At 43.4% G+C, this 16,735-nt stretch overlaps 1 protein-coding gene across 1 annotated transcript in view; it reads right to left on the bottom strand.

Moving 5' to 3' along the window:
• PRKCE (protein kinase C epsilon) overlaps window positions 1–16,735 on the bottom strand; it is a 321,969-nt gene that overhangs the window by 15,882 nt on the left and 289,352 nt on the right. Inside the window, exons 12-14 of the mRNA XM_035111183.3 lie at window positions 9,643–9,781; window positions 7,889–8,077; window positions 3,720–3,866 (exon numbers count right to left, since the gene is read on the bottom strand). Coding sequence (XP_034967074.1) covers window positions 3,720–3,866; window positions 7,889–8,077; window positions 9,643–9,781 — 475 coding nt within the window. The remainder of the gene's footprint in view (window positions 1–3,719; window positions 3,867–7,888; window positions 8,078–9,642; window positions 9,782–16,735) is intronic.

Below are 16,735 nucleotides of genomic sequence, written 5' to 3'. Positions count from 1 at the left end.
GGCTGCCATTATGTTACCGGCCCAATTCAAGATGCTAACGTATAAACCCTAAATGACCTGCGCAATTCTTCTGGCCTGCATAGTGTCCAGTGTGTTAGCCTTACTGAAAGTGAAGGATGAAGAAATGGAACCTGCTCACGCAGCATAGGATTACACTGCTACTCCACGGATTAGCTTTAAGGATTCTCTCTCTCTCTCTCTTTTTACTCAATCTGGTTCCCTAGAACTGGTCTTAATCCCCTCCCTGTAGAATACAATGTCACTCCCAAGACTTGAACGGCTCCCAAGTCTGCAAATCATGCACAGCTATCTTGTCTGAATAAGTAACGGCAGGGAATGGCTTTCAATGGGACCCAGAAACTGGCCAGAGGCCAGCTGACAACATACCTTTTCACACATGGAAAAGCCTTGTTAACTCTTTAAATATGATATCCAGAGCAGTGGTTGTGTTGTAGGGAGACTGAAATGGAGCCAGAAAGACAGAGAGCAAGAGAGCTCATAGACTGCAAGGACCCCAGCAGGTGTACAATGTATTCCATGTTCCCCGTGGGGTACATTTCAGTGGAGATCAGGCCAACCCATGTCAGAGCTGGAAAAGATGCCTCCTTGCAATGTAGCCCTTTGCTTTCTTCTATAGGACTGAATAACAGCATATATATATATATATATATATATATATATATATATATATATGAATTATTATTAAGTAATTGGGAACAAGTCCCGCCCTGATTTGGCAAGCCTTCTCCTAGTTCCCAATTAATTTGCCCCTTCCAAGCTGCCTTGCCAATTGCAGCTTATTTAGGAATGAATGGAAGCCACTGAGAACTGGGTCTGCGCCTAATTAAATTCTAACCTGATTTTTGGTCACCCTAGATCAGGGTTTCCTAAACTTGGGGCTCCAGCTGTTTTTGGACTACAACTCCCATCATCCCTAGCTAGCAGGGCCGGTGATGAGGGGAACTGTAGTCCAAAAACAGCTGGAGACCCAAGTTTGGGAAACCTTGCCCTAGAACAACATTTTGCTACTGACAGCTTTGGCACTTATTATTTCTGATTCCTCCTTCCTGCCAGCCACTCCTGGTCAGAGGTGAACCATAGCCACTCCTGCCTCTGGCCACTGCCTACAGGTCAACTTTGATAATGGCCTAAGTGCTTTGGGGTCATGGGCTAGCCCAGGCATCCCCAACCTGCGACCCTCCAGATGTTTTGGCCTACAACTCCCATGATCCCTAGCTAACAGGATCAGTGGTCAGGGATGATGGGAGTTGTAGTCCAAAACATCTGGAGGGCCGAAGGTTGGGGATGCCTGGGCTAGCCTCACTCCCTCCCCAGCCATTTTGTCGTTTTTCTTTGGTGTCAAAATGTTCCACCCTGGACAAGAGTCCTTACTTGTAGGCTATCTCATGGAGATGCTCAGTGGAAGATTCAGTGGTATGCATAAATGACCCGGGCCTACATTTAAAATGCATACCCAGTGGAGACAGGGAACTATCAAAAATTATATTCTCCAACAGAGGCAGCCACTCCTGACTGCATTCCAGCTCAGCCGCAAAAGAGATGCATGGCACATCCAAGTCTGTGTAACCCTTTTCTCCTCCCCTGGCAGGGCTGGAGTCAGTGCTATGACTTAAGTATTGTTATTAATAATAATAATGAGGAATTGTGCAAGAGGGAAAATAAAAGAATGCATGGATAGTAGCCAGGGAATGACGTGCCTCATCTGACGCTTGCATAGGAAAAAATAGGGAACAATTGCAGGGAAATGAAAGTGAGTTCACTTGGAGCTCTGAGTTTAGCTCCTGCTCCCCACCCCCGAAAGTTTTTCATGAAGTTGGGGGGCCAGTCTGCATGAGAAAAGAACAGAATGAGCAGAGGTGCTCACAGTTAAACGGCATCAGCATTCAGTACTTGGACAAATAAAATAAACGGTTCAGAATTCAAACTGGGTGTAAAAAAATAAAAGGAAAGAACTTAGTATATTTTGGGGGGGGGGCTTCATAGGTGCATTTATCTTAGCCTGTTTTGTATATTATGTACTGATTTTGTATAATGATTTTACTGTGTACTACTTAGATGCATCAGCTTGAAGCAATAAATAAAGTAGCAGGTAAATAAATAAGTGATATGCATTGCTCTAGTCTCTCATCACTCAACACTACGTGATTCTCATCTGAAGGTAAAAATGCTTCCCATTGTGTGAGAGCTGAAACTGGGCGATATGCAAAAGAGATGAGTCTGGGTGGCTTAGTCACCCAAGTTATCTCTTGATATTGCTCAACATTTGATGATCATGCATGTATCAGCTCCCTATTTGGAAGATTTTTTTTTTAAAGACAATATTGGACATGCACTCAGTTGCCAAGGGTATTTAAAAGACCATATATTAATGCTCTCAGCATCAGCATAGCAACAGAATGGGTGGCAGGCTTTGCTGCATTACAGAGTCTACCAAGGTCTCCAGAGGAAGACGGCTCAAGCACCAGGTGGCAAAAAAAATTAATCCTCCAAGGTCACGTTTTCAAGGCATTTGAAGCTAGCTGACTAGTTGATACTGTTTGAGCCACTCCATCATATATCCAGAAAATTGCAACGCACTGAAGGAAGCCTGAAGTTTTCCAAGGCTTGTTTTTTGAAAAAGGGACATGGTGCAAAAACATCCCCCTGAGGAATACTGGGACACAGATTCAAAACACGAGACTCAACACAGGCAGAAGCTACTGCCATCAAGGATTAAACTTCCAGGCGTCCAAATTGAAAATAATAATAATAATAAAAGAAAAAAGGAAATTTGTTCAGGGAGGAAAGAAATAATAATTTCCCTCTTCTGTTTTGTGTAGAGATGTTTGCTTTAAAACATTCTTAAATATTCTCGCAGTGGAAATCCCATATGTATGCCTACTCAAATGGATGATCATGACGAAGTCTTCTTAGGCTTCTTTTACATTCATCTTTATTTATATATACTTGTTCAGATTAATGCTCGGTCAGTACATGGCGACCTTTGCTGTGCTTTCAGTGATGATATTATAAGCGGCAGTGGGATATGATGGCCGATCACTTCAAAACCAAGAACAATGATTTTAGATTGTTAGGCTATCAAGTGAGGCAAATTATAATCCAGGTGATTTAATCTGTGGACTCACTTTAGAAGAGTTTGGATTTGATACCCCGCTTTATGACTACTCTAAGGAGTCTCAAAGCGGCTAACAATCTCCTTTTCCCTTCCTCCCCCCACAACAAACACTCTGTGAGGTGAGTGAGGCTGAGAGACTTCAGAGAAGTAGGACTAGCCCAAGGTCACCCAGCAGCTGCATGTGGAGGAGCGGAGACGCGAACCCGGTCCCCCAGATTACGAGTCTACCGCTCTTAACCACTACACCACACTGGCTTTAAAAGAATTGATTCTATTAGCTCTTGTGTTTGTAAGAAATACATCATGACCATTTTCACATTCAGCATATGATAAGCGAACCTGAGACTTACCTTGGAAGAAACCAACCACCTTAGCATGGTTGCTACCTGGGCTTTCTACTCTACTGCAGCATTGCAGTGCAATTCTATACATTTCTACTCCGAAATATGGCCCACTGAGTTTAATGGGACCTACTTCCAGGTAAATCTGTATAGGATTAGAGTCTTGCAATTGTAAAGGACACCAATAAACTTTGATATATTTTCAACCAAGGTCTCTCGCACAGAGTCAAAGCACTACTTACAATCCGAGGCTTGAAGGGCGGCTTGATTTTCCTTTGCTCTAGAAGAACCCAGTCAATCTCCTTAAAGAAAGGGTGTTGCTTAATCGCATCTTCGCCGTTCTGAGATGCCACACAGCCAAGTCGCTTATTTGGATTTTTTGTCATGAACTAGAGGAAAAACAAAAGGTACCAAACATTTGTTGCAGAGTGGGGAAGTTGCACCAATAAAGCAACAAAGAGCAACAAGTTCTTGGGTAGCTCAGTTGGTTAGAGTGTGGGGCTGATAACACCAGGGCTGCAGGTTTGATCCCTGTAAGGGACAGCTGCATATTCCTGCATTGCAGGGGGTTGGACTAGATGATCCTGAGGGTCCCTTCCTACTCTATGATTCTTTCTTTCTGAGTCAAGGGGTCAAGAAAGCAGAGAAGGCCCACAAAAATATTCAGTCTGAGCTGCTCTTTCTGCTGCCTCAATCAGAAACCACCACATCCTTTTACTCCCTGTTGGGTACCAACGAAGGGTAGGCTAGCAGGAGACCTCTTTCAAATAAGTCTCCATCATACATAATAAGACCACTGAAGACACTACCTGGCAATGGACCAAATACCAGCTATCAGATTAGTGTACCTGTTTTCAAGCACCCATTTGTTGCATGCACATGTTGAATTTTAAGGTCTAAAAGTTTAATGCCTGAAGCCGTGAAAAGAAAGTTGTATGGCTGAGAAAAAGCTACTTTGTTGTAGCACTGAAAATAAGCCATCTTCCCCTTCTGTCTGGCAAAAGCTTCTGTGTAACTTGCTGCGGCATGGTACTTTGCATGTATGTAGAAGGTCCCAGGTTTAATACCCCGAAATTCATCCCTCTGGTTAAGGAGCTGAGCTCTCCAGGCAGATTGTAAGGTCCTCATTTTAGGAACACAGGAAACAGTTTTTTACCAAATCAGGCCACTGGCTCATCTAACTCAGGGCAAGACTTTTCATCATCATCATCATCATTGGCCATCAACTGATACATAAATAAGCTAGTCCCTGTCTATTCTGATTGGCAGCAGCTTTCAAAGGTCTCAGGTGGATATATTGATCTCAGCTGTACTGTGTGGGATCCTTTATCCCAGGCATGGGGAATCTGACTCTACAGATGTTGTTAGACTACAAATCCCATCATTCCTGACATTGGCCATGCTGGCTGGGGCTGAGGGGAGTTGGAGCCAAACACCCATCTGGAGAGCCAGAGGTTCCCCATCCTGTTCAACCAGAGATTCTGGGGTTTGAGCCTGGGATATTCTGCATGCAATAGATATAAAGCTATGGCTTCACCTTCCTCATATTATTCTCATTTTGAAGGGAAGCAAGCCTAAGCCTTAGGAAAAAACAAAAATGGTTTTGAATTCCCAGAAGTCACAAGATATTTAAACATTTTTAAAAATAACTTCAGGGCTGTGTGCACTGTCAAGAAGCCTCTGCAGCAAAATGGGATTTCTGCCAACAAGGATTTTAGTTTGGGTTTGGAGAAATTAAATTCCAGGTTCTCATAGTTTTTGATTTCAAAGCATCTGGGGTTGCTGAGATTATAAAACGTTTCTGGAAAATAGAAATAAACTGCACAGAAAATCAGCTGAATAGAAAGCAAAGCCCATTCTGCAAAAGCTGCTAAAAGAAATGCTTTTCAATGACTTAATAAGACTCTGATTTACAGTGCCTGACGAACAAAACGCATGTCTAACAGTACAATGCGAGGAAACAAAGCGTTCCAAAGCTAATCCCTTGCTAATTTTCGGCAGTCAAGTACATAGACGCCCCTTCATTTCCTCTGTTCCTGCTCCTCTGTTAACTGCATGCTGTTAAAGTACAAGATGAAGAACACAAGTTTCAAACACAAAGCTAAGCCTAAACCTTTTTTTCCCCCTGGGGTGTGGGGTGGGGAGAGCTAAATGCAAAAGGCCAGAATCCTTCATATGTGCTGTGCAAGATGTAACTCTACCAACCCATGCTTTTTGTTCTGGGTTTCACTTAGCACATCCTGTTAGTGGGAGCCCTGTGCAAGGACTTCCACTTGTGCAAAAGGAATTTCTCTCATTTCCTCCCACGACTACAGCGCCCCCTGAAATTGGTTCAGTGGGTGGGGAAGAAGAGGAGGCACTGCTCCACCTGACAAGCAAAAATGCTTGTGCAGAGAGAATGTTAGTACTGTAATAGCGTAAAAGTGAATGCCACCCATAGGATGGGGTTTTTCCAGACCCCCATAAAATCAGGGGGAGTTAGGGATACTTCAAATGGTTACAGCCCCTTATTGAGGTCATCCAAGGTTCCTCGGGGGGACAGGGACGGGACAGCATTCTATGCAACAAGCATAATGTTTGCCAATAGTTTGGCATGCATGTGAAGTTTTTATGCCAGTCATTGGGTGGATAGAAGGGTCTTTGGTGGGCTCCACGTGGGGAGCTGAAACTTCTCTTTGAAGCAGCGTTGCTTCATTTTTGGCCAAAATTTGCCTGCATTTCTTGCCACAACTTTTTTTTAATTAAAGAAATGGGTTAGCAGCTTTGTGGCCTAAGGCATGGCATCCAAGGTTGTTAGCATTCTAGGTCAAGATGCCCAAGTACTTGGAGCAGAGGCGATGAGAAGCAGGGAGGACAGTAGGGTAGAAGAAGCAGCTGAACAGCTGAGACAGAAGCAAAGGGAAAGGTTGGGGTTCTAGAGACCCCCAGGACTAGGGTGCCTGGGGTTCCTTCCTTCCTAGAACCCAGTGTGTGCTGGTAATATTCACTTTCTAGATTAAAATGCCTGCACTTTTTCTGATGAGCAGCCACAGTAGGGATTTTGTGTCTGACCTGCAGGGCTCCTTGTAGGAACCTGTTGGTACTCAACACTCAGAATGAATGATAGACCTGGCTAAGCTATTTGGTGGAGAAACAGTAGTTTAAAGGTAAAGGTAAAGGGACTCCTGACCATTAGGTCCAGCCGTGTATGACTCTGGGGTTGCGGCGCTCATCTCGCGTTATTGGCCGAGGGAGCCGGCGTACAGCTTCCGGGTCATGTGGCCAGCATGACTAAGCCACTTCTGGTGAACCAGAGCAGCACACGGAAACGCCGTTTACCTTCCCGCCGTAGCGGTACCTATTTATCTACTTGCACTGCGTGCTTTTGAAATGCTAGATTGGCAGGAGCTGGGACCGAACAACGGGAGTTCACCCCGTCACAGGGATTTGAACCACCAACCTTCTGATCAGCAAGCCCTAGGCTGTGTGGTTTAACCCACAGCGCCACCCGGGTCCCTAATTGTATAATAGCTATCTTTAATTGTGTCAGGAAGCTCTCAATGTCTGGTGCATCTTGTGTTGGTTATATTCCGTTGGAAGCTACCCAGAGTGACTGGGGCAACCCAGTCAGATAGATGGGATTCAACAAATTTTATTCTTATTCTTAAATTGGTTTGTTGCTTCTGGTTTAACTTTGCACTTTTATCTTGATTTTTTATCTTGCAAACCACCCTGAGATCTTTTGATGAAGGGTGGTATATAATAATAATAGTAATAGTAATAAAAATAATGTTATTATCTTTAAATTAAATGAATTTTGCACAGAGGATACACAATCCTATGCAGGCTTACTTGGGAGTTAAGTCCCACCAAAATCAACAGGCCTTATTTCCAAGTCAATGTGGCTAGGATCCATATTCCAGTGACGCGTTCCAGTGTTTTGGATCAGGGCCCAAAGCAAACCTGCAGGCTGAGTTTCTTTAATTACATAACCCTTCCCCTACCGTAAGGCCATTTAGTCTGCTTGCGTTTTCCTTTTCCCTGAAACATGATTCTCAAGTGCATACATTGATGCAGCACACAGAACACAAAGAACACAAACATTTTGTCCCTTTCCCACAAGAAGCGTAATTCATTCCAGACCCCCTTATACGGACAGTAGCACTCTGAACTGCAGTTGAACTCCCAGTGGTGGCTGCTCTTAAATTGCTGTAGTGAAAAGGGAGGGGGAGCATAGCTGCCAAGTTTTCCCTTTTCTCGCGAGGAAGCCTATTCAGCATAAGGGAAAATCCCTTTAAAAAAGGGATAACTTGGCAGCTATGAGGGGGAGTCAAATTTAATAAGGAAGAGCAGGGGGGAGAGAGAGAGAGAGAGAGAGAGAGAGAGAGAGAGAGAGAGAGAGAGAGAGAGAGAGAAAGGGACAGTCTCTTACAGCTTTCAAAATGCTAACAGCTTCTTTGCTAAGCCACACTGGATATAGCACATCATCATGCAGGATGGATTCAAAGAGGTCGTCTTCATTGTCAGCTTCGAAGGGGGGTTGGCCAGCCATCATTTCGTACATAAGGACACCCAGCGCCCACCAATCGACCGAGGGACCGTATTCCAATTCCTGAAGAATCTGTTATGGAAATTGGGAAAGAAAGAAATAAATGCGTTGAGAGCCTGAGAGAAGCATGCTGCCCCTTAGAACAACTGTGAAGTCCAAGGCCCATTGGGAACACGACATATCCCATACATTATCTTTTCAACAAAAGCAATACTCTATTTGTGCACATGTATAACAAGGAGCCTTGGGCTTGAACACTAGCAGGTAAAAGGAGCTTTGTCAGTGGCATCGCACAGTATTTCAAAGGTGTGGGACCCAGCCCCATGACAACATTTGCATAATATTGGCACATGCTAATTTATATGTATATATGCCTCTGCCCAGCTGAAGATGGTGAGTGACTGGGGCTCACCAACAACTGTGCATTGCTTACAGGGAGGCTGGGTGCGGTGCAAAGTTTAAAACAAACACTTTTTTAAGTTTTAAAAAATGGAGAGAGATGGATGCTCTCCTAGGGAGGCTTGCCTTGCACCAACTTTTATCTATTTTTAGGCACCAGGCAAAACCTTTCCTTTTTCACCCAGGTTTTTAGCCCTTAATTTGAAGGGTTTCAAGAACTTGTGGCCTCTTTTAATGGGGCACAATCTATAATAAGAACAATGTAGGGTAATTGGGGCCTGGCACAGCCTCCAAGAATGCCCTTGAGATTCCACCTCCTGCTCTTTACACGGTGTGATCAAGCTTATCTCGTTTTCCACATTCCCCACCCATCCCAAAGTAGCAGGATGAAGTTATATTCCATGGCACTTGATAACATACCTGCCAAGTTCCGGCCTGAGAAATAAGGGACTGGACCGGAAGTAGCGCTGCCGCCATTTTGGAACTGGGCGGAACATGCTCAGAAGCGACTTTTGATGCTGCTCTGCCCTGTTCCAAAATGGCCGCCGCACCAGAAGTCGCGCTGCAGCCATTTTGGAACTGGGCAAAGCAGCATCAAAAGTCGCTTCTGAGCATGCTCCGCCCAGTTCCAAAATGGCCCCCGCGCCAGAATAAACCGGGGGGAAACAAAAAAATCCGTTTTTTTCGGCTGGGGACAGCTGGAAAAACGGGGGTTTCCTGGGGAATACGGGAGACTTGGCAGCTATGCTTGATAAGGAAAAGAGTTAAACGATGGAATTACAGTTTACAAGCATTCTGTTCCTAGTATAATAGAAAATTCAATTTGTTTCTTTTTCCTTTATATTTTAAATAAAAAAAGAGAGCATATATTACATTCTTTGAGGTGGCTTATCCACGTGGCGCAATCTCCATGTGGTCAATCTCTGGCTCATGCGTGCCAATGCAACACAGAGATATTCCTGCGTCAGCTAGAAGTCAACATGTACCTGGGATTGTAGTGGTGCCTACAACCCCAGTTGCTCTGACAACGTGCCGCAGAAATCATTGGAAAGGCTGCAATCCCATCATGGCTGATGGCAAGGGTAACCCCAGGTTTCTGTGAGACTGTCCTCCCAGTTACCAACATGCAGAAACCCCCTGAATGGTTGCATGGAGGGAACTGGGCAAACTGATCCTTTGTGCTCAAGCCAGCATTATGGAAGACTCTTCCCCAGACTTTTAGACATGAACTGCGATACCTCTGGAGCTATGTAGTCCGGCGTTCCACAAAAGGTAGTAGTCGTTACTCCATTCAAGATCCCTTCCTTACACATCCCAAAGTCAGCCAGTTTGCAGTGACCTTCTGCATCCAGAAGAATATTGTCCAGTTTCAGGTCCCTTAAATAATAAAGAAGCAGGAGGGTCATTCTGTCATGAAATTCTACTCAGAGCAGATTCCAATGTAAAGTTAGCAGAGTAAAAACTTTAACGCCTTGCAGGATTGCCAAAAATAGACGAGAGGCAATTATATTTCATCCAGCAGAGCTTTACTGCTTGTTGTTGTTTAGCAGTCACGAAATTAAAAGACGCCTGCTTCTTGGGAGAAAAGCAATGACAAACCTAGACAGCATCTTAAAAAGCAGAGACATCACCTTGCCGACAAAGGTCCGTATAGTTAAAGCTATGGTTTTCCCAGTAGTGATGTATGGAAGTGAGAGCTGGACCATAAAGAAGGCTGATCGCCGAAGAATTGATGCTTTTGAATTATGGTGCTGGAGGAGACTCTTGAGAGTCCCATGGACTGCAAGAAGATCAAACCTATCCATTCTGAAGGAAATCAGCCCTGAGTGCTCCCTGGAAGGACAGATCGTGAAGCTGAGGCTCCAATACTTTGGCCACCTCATGAGAAGAGAAGAATCCTTGGAAAAGACCCTGATGTTGGGAAAGATGGAGGGCACTAGGAGAAGGGGACAACAGAGGACGAGATGGTTGGACAGTGTTCTCGAAGCTACGAACATGAGTTTGACCAAACTGCGGGAGGCAGTGCAAGACAGGAGTGCCTGGCGTGCTCTGGTCCATGGGGTCACGAAGAGTCGGACACGACTAAACGACTAAACAACAACACACTGTAAATAAATAGCACAATAAACATCTTTAAAGACACAGAGAAGCTTCCACAACCCTCTTGGATTAATTAGAATAGGAAAGATCTCTTCACATCAGATCAATACTAAGAAATGCAAACTGACATATTCCACCTTAGTAGAAGTCAAGTTTCTTTCATTGTTTAGAAAACTCAGGATAGTTTATTCTCATTTGTTTAGATCATGAGTGGGGAATCACCTTCAGCAGTTCATGGGTCACTTCTGGGCAAACTCCAAGAGTTTGGCACACTGGCACCACGCTAAACGGAGCCCAATTCTCAAGTGAGCAATGTAATCAGGGTAAATTGGGACTCTGCTTATGGCAATGTCCTTGCAAAAAAAAAAAAAAAAAACCCTAAAGGATCCTTATCACCTCTGGAAAAAACCCTACCCTGTCCCTCAATCCCATGTTAATTTGAGTGAAAAGGGGGAAAAAAATCTGTTAACACCTTGCAGGGTTAGACTTTAATGAGGTATGGGGTTAGGAGCAGAGCTTATTGGAACCTGCTCAAAAGGAACAGCAAACTTTCTCACTAACTGACTCTCTTAGTAAACAACTGCTGGGCTGAGGAACACATCCATCTTCCCTTTTACTGGTTTCATTTTACTAATGCCAATCTGCCTTTAAATCAGATCTTTCTCAAAGATACAATGCTGGGTAATTTAGAGGCATAGCTGCCAAGTTATCCCTTTTTTACAGGGATTTTCCCTTATGCTGAATAGGCTTCCTCGCGAGAAAAGTGAAAACTTGGCAGCTATGTTTAGAGGACAACTATTAAATCTCAGTTTCTTTTTTTTGTGGTCTTAGTTTGGAGACCAAAAGAGGGGTCAGCCCAAAACTAGGGAAGGCGAATTCTATTCACAATGTATTAACCCATGAAAACAAACAGCTTGACCAGGAAAACTCCTGGCTTGTGAGAACGAAACAGTGATGTATTAGGCTGTATTTCCTCAAAACTAGTTTGCTAATGTCTCGCATCTGGAGGATTCAGTCAATTTAAATGGCTGAGTGCTGTACATTTTCTTTTTGGGGTGGGTTGGGGCAGGGAAAGAACAGAATGAGCTAGGCCTCAAATACCTATCACCACATAAACGATGTGCAAGCAGGGCTGAGGAGAGGTCTATACAGTAACCTTGATATTGGTTGGCAGTGAGAAACCGTTTCTGGCAGGGAACTGTTCTGCCAAGTGTAAGTGAGCCAAAAATGGGTGTAGATTGATGCCCTCTCTCACATGCACACTTTCTCTCACAGAAACAGGCATTCACACACATTGATACCGGCCTGGTTTGGACAACCTTTTTCGTGGGCTCCTAAACTGTGGCTTATGGAACTGGGCATGAGCTTCAGGATAGGCCAATTTTAGATCTCCCAGTTTCTCTTCTTTCCAATCATAAATTCGGCCCGCCACATTTTTGCGGCGATTAAAAACATATATCAGCCATTTAGTGTGAATTTCTTCTAATAAACACTTTTTTATATGCAGTTTTGACTAATGTCCATATTTTTGCAACCAATTTTTCAACCAATGTAATGCATTTTTTTCATATTTTCAACAATACATTCAATTACATCGTTTCATATGCCCAGCTTCTTCCAATATTGCACAGATTTCTTCATATATATATATATATATATATATATATATATATATATATATATATGTATGTATGTGTGTGTGTGTGTGTGAAGCTGCAATATTGATGCATCTACAATTTTTGGTAATGTATTATTTTATTTTTAAGATTTGTGCCTGAACTCTCCATTCAAGTTTTCAGAGTGGCTTACAAAAAAAATGTTAAAAACAAAACAAAACCCAAATAATACAAATTACATTAATCCAAATTTTCTACCAAATGCATGGGATGCTGTCATGTGGGATGACTTCTTGGTGGATTTCTAATCCAAATGCATTTCTAGATTTCAAGTCAGTCTGCTTTGTACCAAATTATTCCTTTGGTAGCTCCTCTGTTCCAGCAAGCCTGCTGAGTTTAAAAGATTCCTTTCTCCAAGCTTTGCCCTTAAGAGAAAGAATGCCACTTGTCCTTTTTTACTAACCAGAAAAATATTATGACGGTAAGCTGTTATGCAATTTTTATAAAACAGGTAAAATAAACACTTTAGAATAGAGGCAGTGAGGTGTAAATTAAAGCTTTTTACTATGCATGGTCTTAATCCGTCCATGCAAAACCGCTAGCAAGCTTTACCTGGGGAAAAAAGCCACATGTTGAAAGATGCTGAAAGGATGGTATGGCACTCTTACATTTTAGTCAGATGAAGAATGATGGTTGAATGCTTGAAAAACAAGGTCATCGTGTCCTCAGAGGCCAAGTTTATCTATAGACATATTGTTGTTGAGTTTTGCAATCGTATCAATTGACAAGGTGAATTTGACTTATCAAATAGCACATTGCTTATTTTGTTCAGGTGCTTTCCAGTTCAGGTATGGATAAAATGCCAGGTTAGCGTGTCTTGCAAATGAATTGAAGACTAATGAAACTGGTTTCCAGGAGTGAGATTATCTAGGGAGACTGGAGTATCCAGTTCCTTTGCCCACGTTTGCCTCTCCCCCACTCACACTGGAAAAAGAAGAAGTATTGAAATAATCCCACGTCTTATTCAATTACTCTAAAAAACACACAAGATATAACATGGTCAGTAATTTTAAGAATAGATGGCACTGTACATGTGTGAAACATTGGTGTTCTTATTTAATAAAGAGGATCTATACTGGCTCCCAGTAAGTTTCCAAGCGTAAGTCCAAGTGCTGGTGCTGACCTTTAAAGCCCTAAATGGCCTCAGTCTCCACCGCCATCGTTCTGCCTGGACACTGAGGTCCAGCTCCAAGGGTCTTCTAGCGGTTCCCTCACTGCGAAAAGTGAAGTTACTCAGTATTCGTGCCCACCCTCCCACCAGATGACAAACTGATAAACAACCATATGACTTTTAGAAGACATCTGAAGTTTCTAATGTTTGGTGTTTTTTGATTTTTTTATATTTTGCTGGCTGCTGCCCAGAGTGGGTGGGGCAACCCGGTCAGATGGGTGGCAAACAAACAAACAACAATAATAAACAGAGGAGGGGTACCAAACTGAAACCCATCTGGATCTAGGAATTATTTATTAATCATTTAGGAATTAGGCCCTCCATCGCAACTGCATTGGTGCAGATTCAAGAGAATTAATGCTATGTGATGCAACTTGCGGGAGTTTCACTGAAGCTGGCCACAAGCTCCATTTAGACACATGGTACATACTCAGCTGAAAAGTTACTGTGCTACCGGAAAACTTTCATGAGCAGGTTGGTTGCTCTTCCCAGTATTTTCAAACCATGTCAGAGCACTCAGGTCGAACCTTCTCTGCTCACAGTGATGCTGATGCTAGGTGGATCTACCCAACCCACATTTTCCCAGATTTGATTTTACCACGTGAATCTGCTTTTCTTAAGTCCAGTTTAGCACTTGTAAATGATGGGACTTCCAAGGAACTTCTTCAGAAAAATATTTATGGTTAGGTAATTGTGATGAGATAATTGGGACTGCTTTTTTTTGTCTGAAACGCAGAAATGCTCCAGGATTTTGGCAAGGTGGTCCAATTTTCACGACCGACAGAAATAAAACAAGAAGATTGCTCGTCGTTGATCATCTTGCCAGACCTGAAGAGGACTTCATGGGCAGCATATATCTAAAACATCACACAAATATTATAACCTACTGCACACACATTGCTCAAGATATTTAAGAAATATTGTAAGGGTGACTGCACAGGGATGTTGCAGAACCAGGGCACCGACTGCTTAGGGAGGAAGCTGAAAGGGCATCATTCCTTCCGGTGCAGGAAGTAAGGAGAGCGCCGCAATGCAGGTCAAGGGGCCGCCGTTTTGGGGTGCCGAGACTAGTTTGCTGGCGTAGGAACAGACGTACGCCATTGCCGGATTCTGATTCGGGATGAGAGGTCATGTTTTAAGCTGTCTCTGGTGCTGGAGGAGACTCTTGAGAGTCCCATGGCCTGCAAGAAGATCAAACCTATCCATTCTGAAGGAAATCAGCCCTGAGTGCTCACTGGAAGGACAGATCGTGAAGCTGAGGCTCCAATACTTTGGCCACCTCATGAGAAGAGAAGACTCCCTGGAAAAGACCCTGATGTTGGGAAAGATGGAGGGCACAAGGAGAAGGGGACGACGGAGGACGAGATGGTTGGACAGTGTTCTCGAAGCCACCAACATGAGTTTGACCAAACTGTGGGAGGCAGTGGAAGACAGGAGTGCCTGGTGTGCTCTGGTCCATGGGGTCACGAAGAGTCGGACACGACTAAACGACTAAACAACAACACACTGTAAATAAATAGCACAATAAACATCTTTGAAGACAAACTGGACTCAGGTGGAGTTACTCTAGAGTAGCCACAACGACCCCCTGACAAATATCAAATGGAATTCTACTTAGGGGTAACCTTAGGGGTGGGTTGATAGGAATTAACCAATGCCACCTTCTCAAACAACCCTTCCATGAAGTACTGGACCCACTACAAAAGAGTGGCTTACAGCCCACCATAAGAGTCACATAGTAGAAGGTATCAGAAGTTGCTGAGAGGCCCATCAGAACTGATAGGGTTACACTCCCCCTGTGTCTAGTTCCTGCTTCAGATTATATATCAAGGTCCCCAAGAGAGCAACATCCCTGTGTGACAGCGCCAGCCAGCCAGCCAATCCTTTCCCCCATGTTTGAAAATTCCAAGCACACAAGGTTAGAGGTGGGTCAAGTCCCACAAATTAAAAATTCCCAGCGTTTGGTAGGTATCTGTTGGTATTCTGTGAATATCCCAGAGGAAGACAGGATTAACTTTTCTTTTCTTTTTGAAGGATAGATTTCTCAGCTGTGTTCTCAAGGGTGTACTTGAAGGGGAGAAGCAAGTAGCTTTTAGCTGTACAACAACCCTCCATCCTCAACAAGTTTCCATTGCAGAAGGATAGACTTTAGGAGGACTCTGTAATGGGAAGTCTTTCCACGGGCAAATTCATACAGATTACTGTTCTATAACAACAGGTTTTTGTATTATTTATGGAATTTATGTATGTTTGAAATGATATATCAAGTATGTTTACCTACTTAAGCTTTCTTTCTTATCATTTAAAGCAGCTGCAGGGGGGTCTCTGGCATTTACTAGGTGCTGGGAGACAAGGTTTGCAGAACCCACACCATTCTCTCAATCTAAATGCCCCACACAAGTTGCTAATATTACCAGTTTGGGGAAATGCAAGTAGCTGTAGTTTTTCTTCCTGTGCAGCTAAAAGCAGCAGTGTGAGTGTGGGGAAGGACACTGACTGGAAAAAAGAATAATAGATGGAAAGCATTAAAGACCCTTCCACCACTGATGCTGCTCTGGTCAAAATTGGGGCCTTCTGCCACTAGTTTAACACTCTCCCCCCCAAACGGGGAGATCTGGAGATCTTCGCAGAGAATAGAGGGACAAAAGCATTTTATTACATCCTCATTGCAACAAGGTCACCATCCCAATGCGTGGTAACAGAAATGCTTAGCAATGGCTCAAAAACAGCTACTGATGCCCACCAATTGTAGTCTAGAACAGAGTAGAGGACAACATCACATGGAAACCAATGTTCTGAAAGGAAGTCTCTCTTCTTGCAGCCAGTCTCACCTATGGTCTTTCTTAGTGACTAGTTTCCTAGGAGGTTACTTTGAAAGTAGGTGCTGGGAGCCCAATACTACTACTAATTACTACTACTACTACTACTACTACTACTACTTATTACCTACCCTCCAGCCTAAGTTCCAATGGTGGATGGCAACAATTTAAAATCCAACATTAAAAACCATTTTAAAACTTGCAATTATGGAGGGGGGTTATTATTTTCATTTTGTACTCTGTAGTTTTAGACTGTACTTTTATGCTGTGAACTGCCTTAGATTTTCAGATGAAGGGCAGTACAGTATGCTGCTGCTGTTGTTGTTGGTGGTGGTGGTGGTGGTGGTGATGATGATATGCAATCACAAAATATAGGATGGGTTCTGAAAATATAGACCTCAGGAGTCAAAGGCCATTGCTCTCTCCAAACTCTATTTTTTTCTGGACTGGCAACTCAGGTCAATCCTCTCAGGAGGTTAGATTTGAGAGTGTCAATTGATGACTTCTGAATGGTAAGAATAGCTAACAGAACCAGTGGTCAGGGATGATGGGAGCTGTAGTCCCA

Source organism: Zootoca vivipara, chromosome 3, assembly GCF_965207765.1.
Source record: "Zootoca vivipara chromosome 3, rZooViv2.hap1.1, whole genome shotgun sequence".
NCBI classification, from domain to species: Eukaryota; Metazoa; Chordata; class Lepidosauria; order Squamata; family Lacertidae; genus Zootoca; species Zootoca vivipara.
The sequence above is the reverse complement of the archived record's forward strand: the minus strand, read 5'-3'. Positions and strand labels throughout refer to the sequence as shown.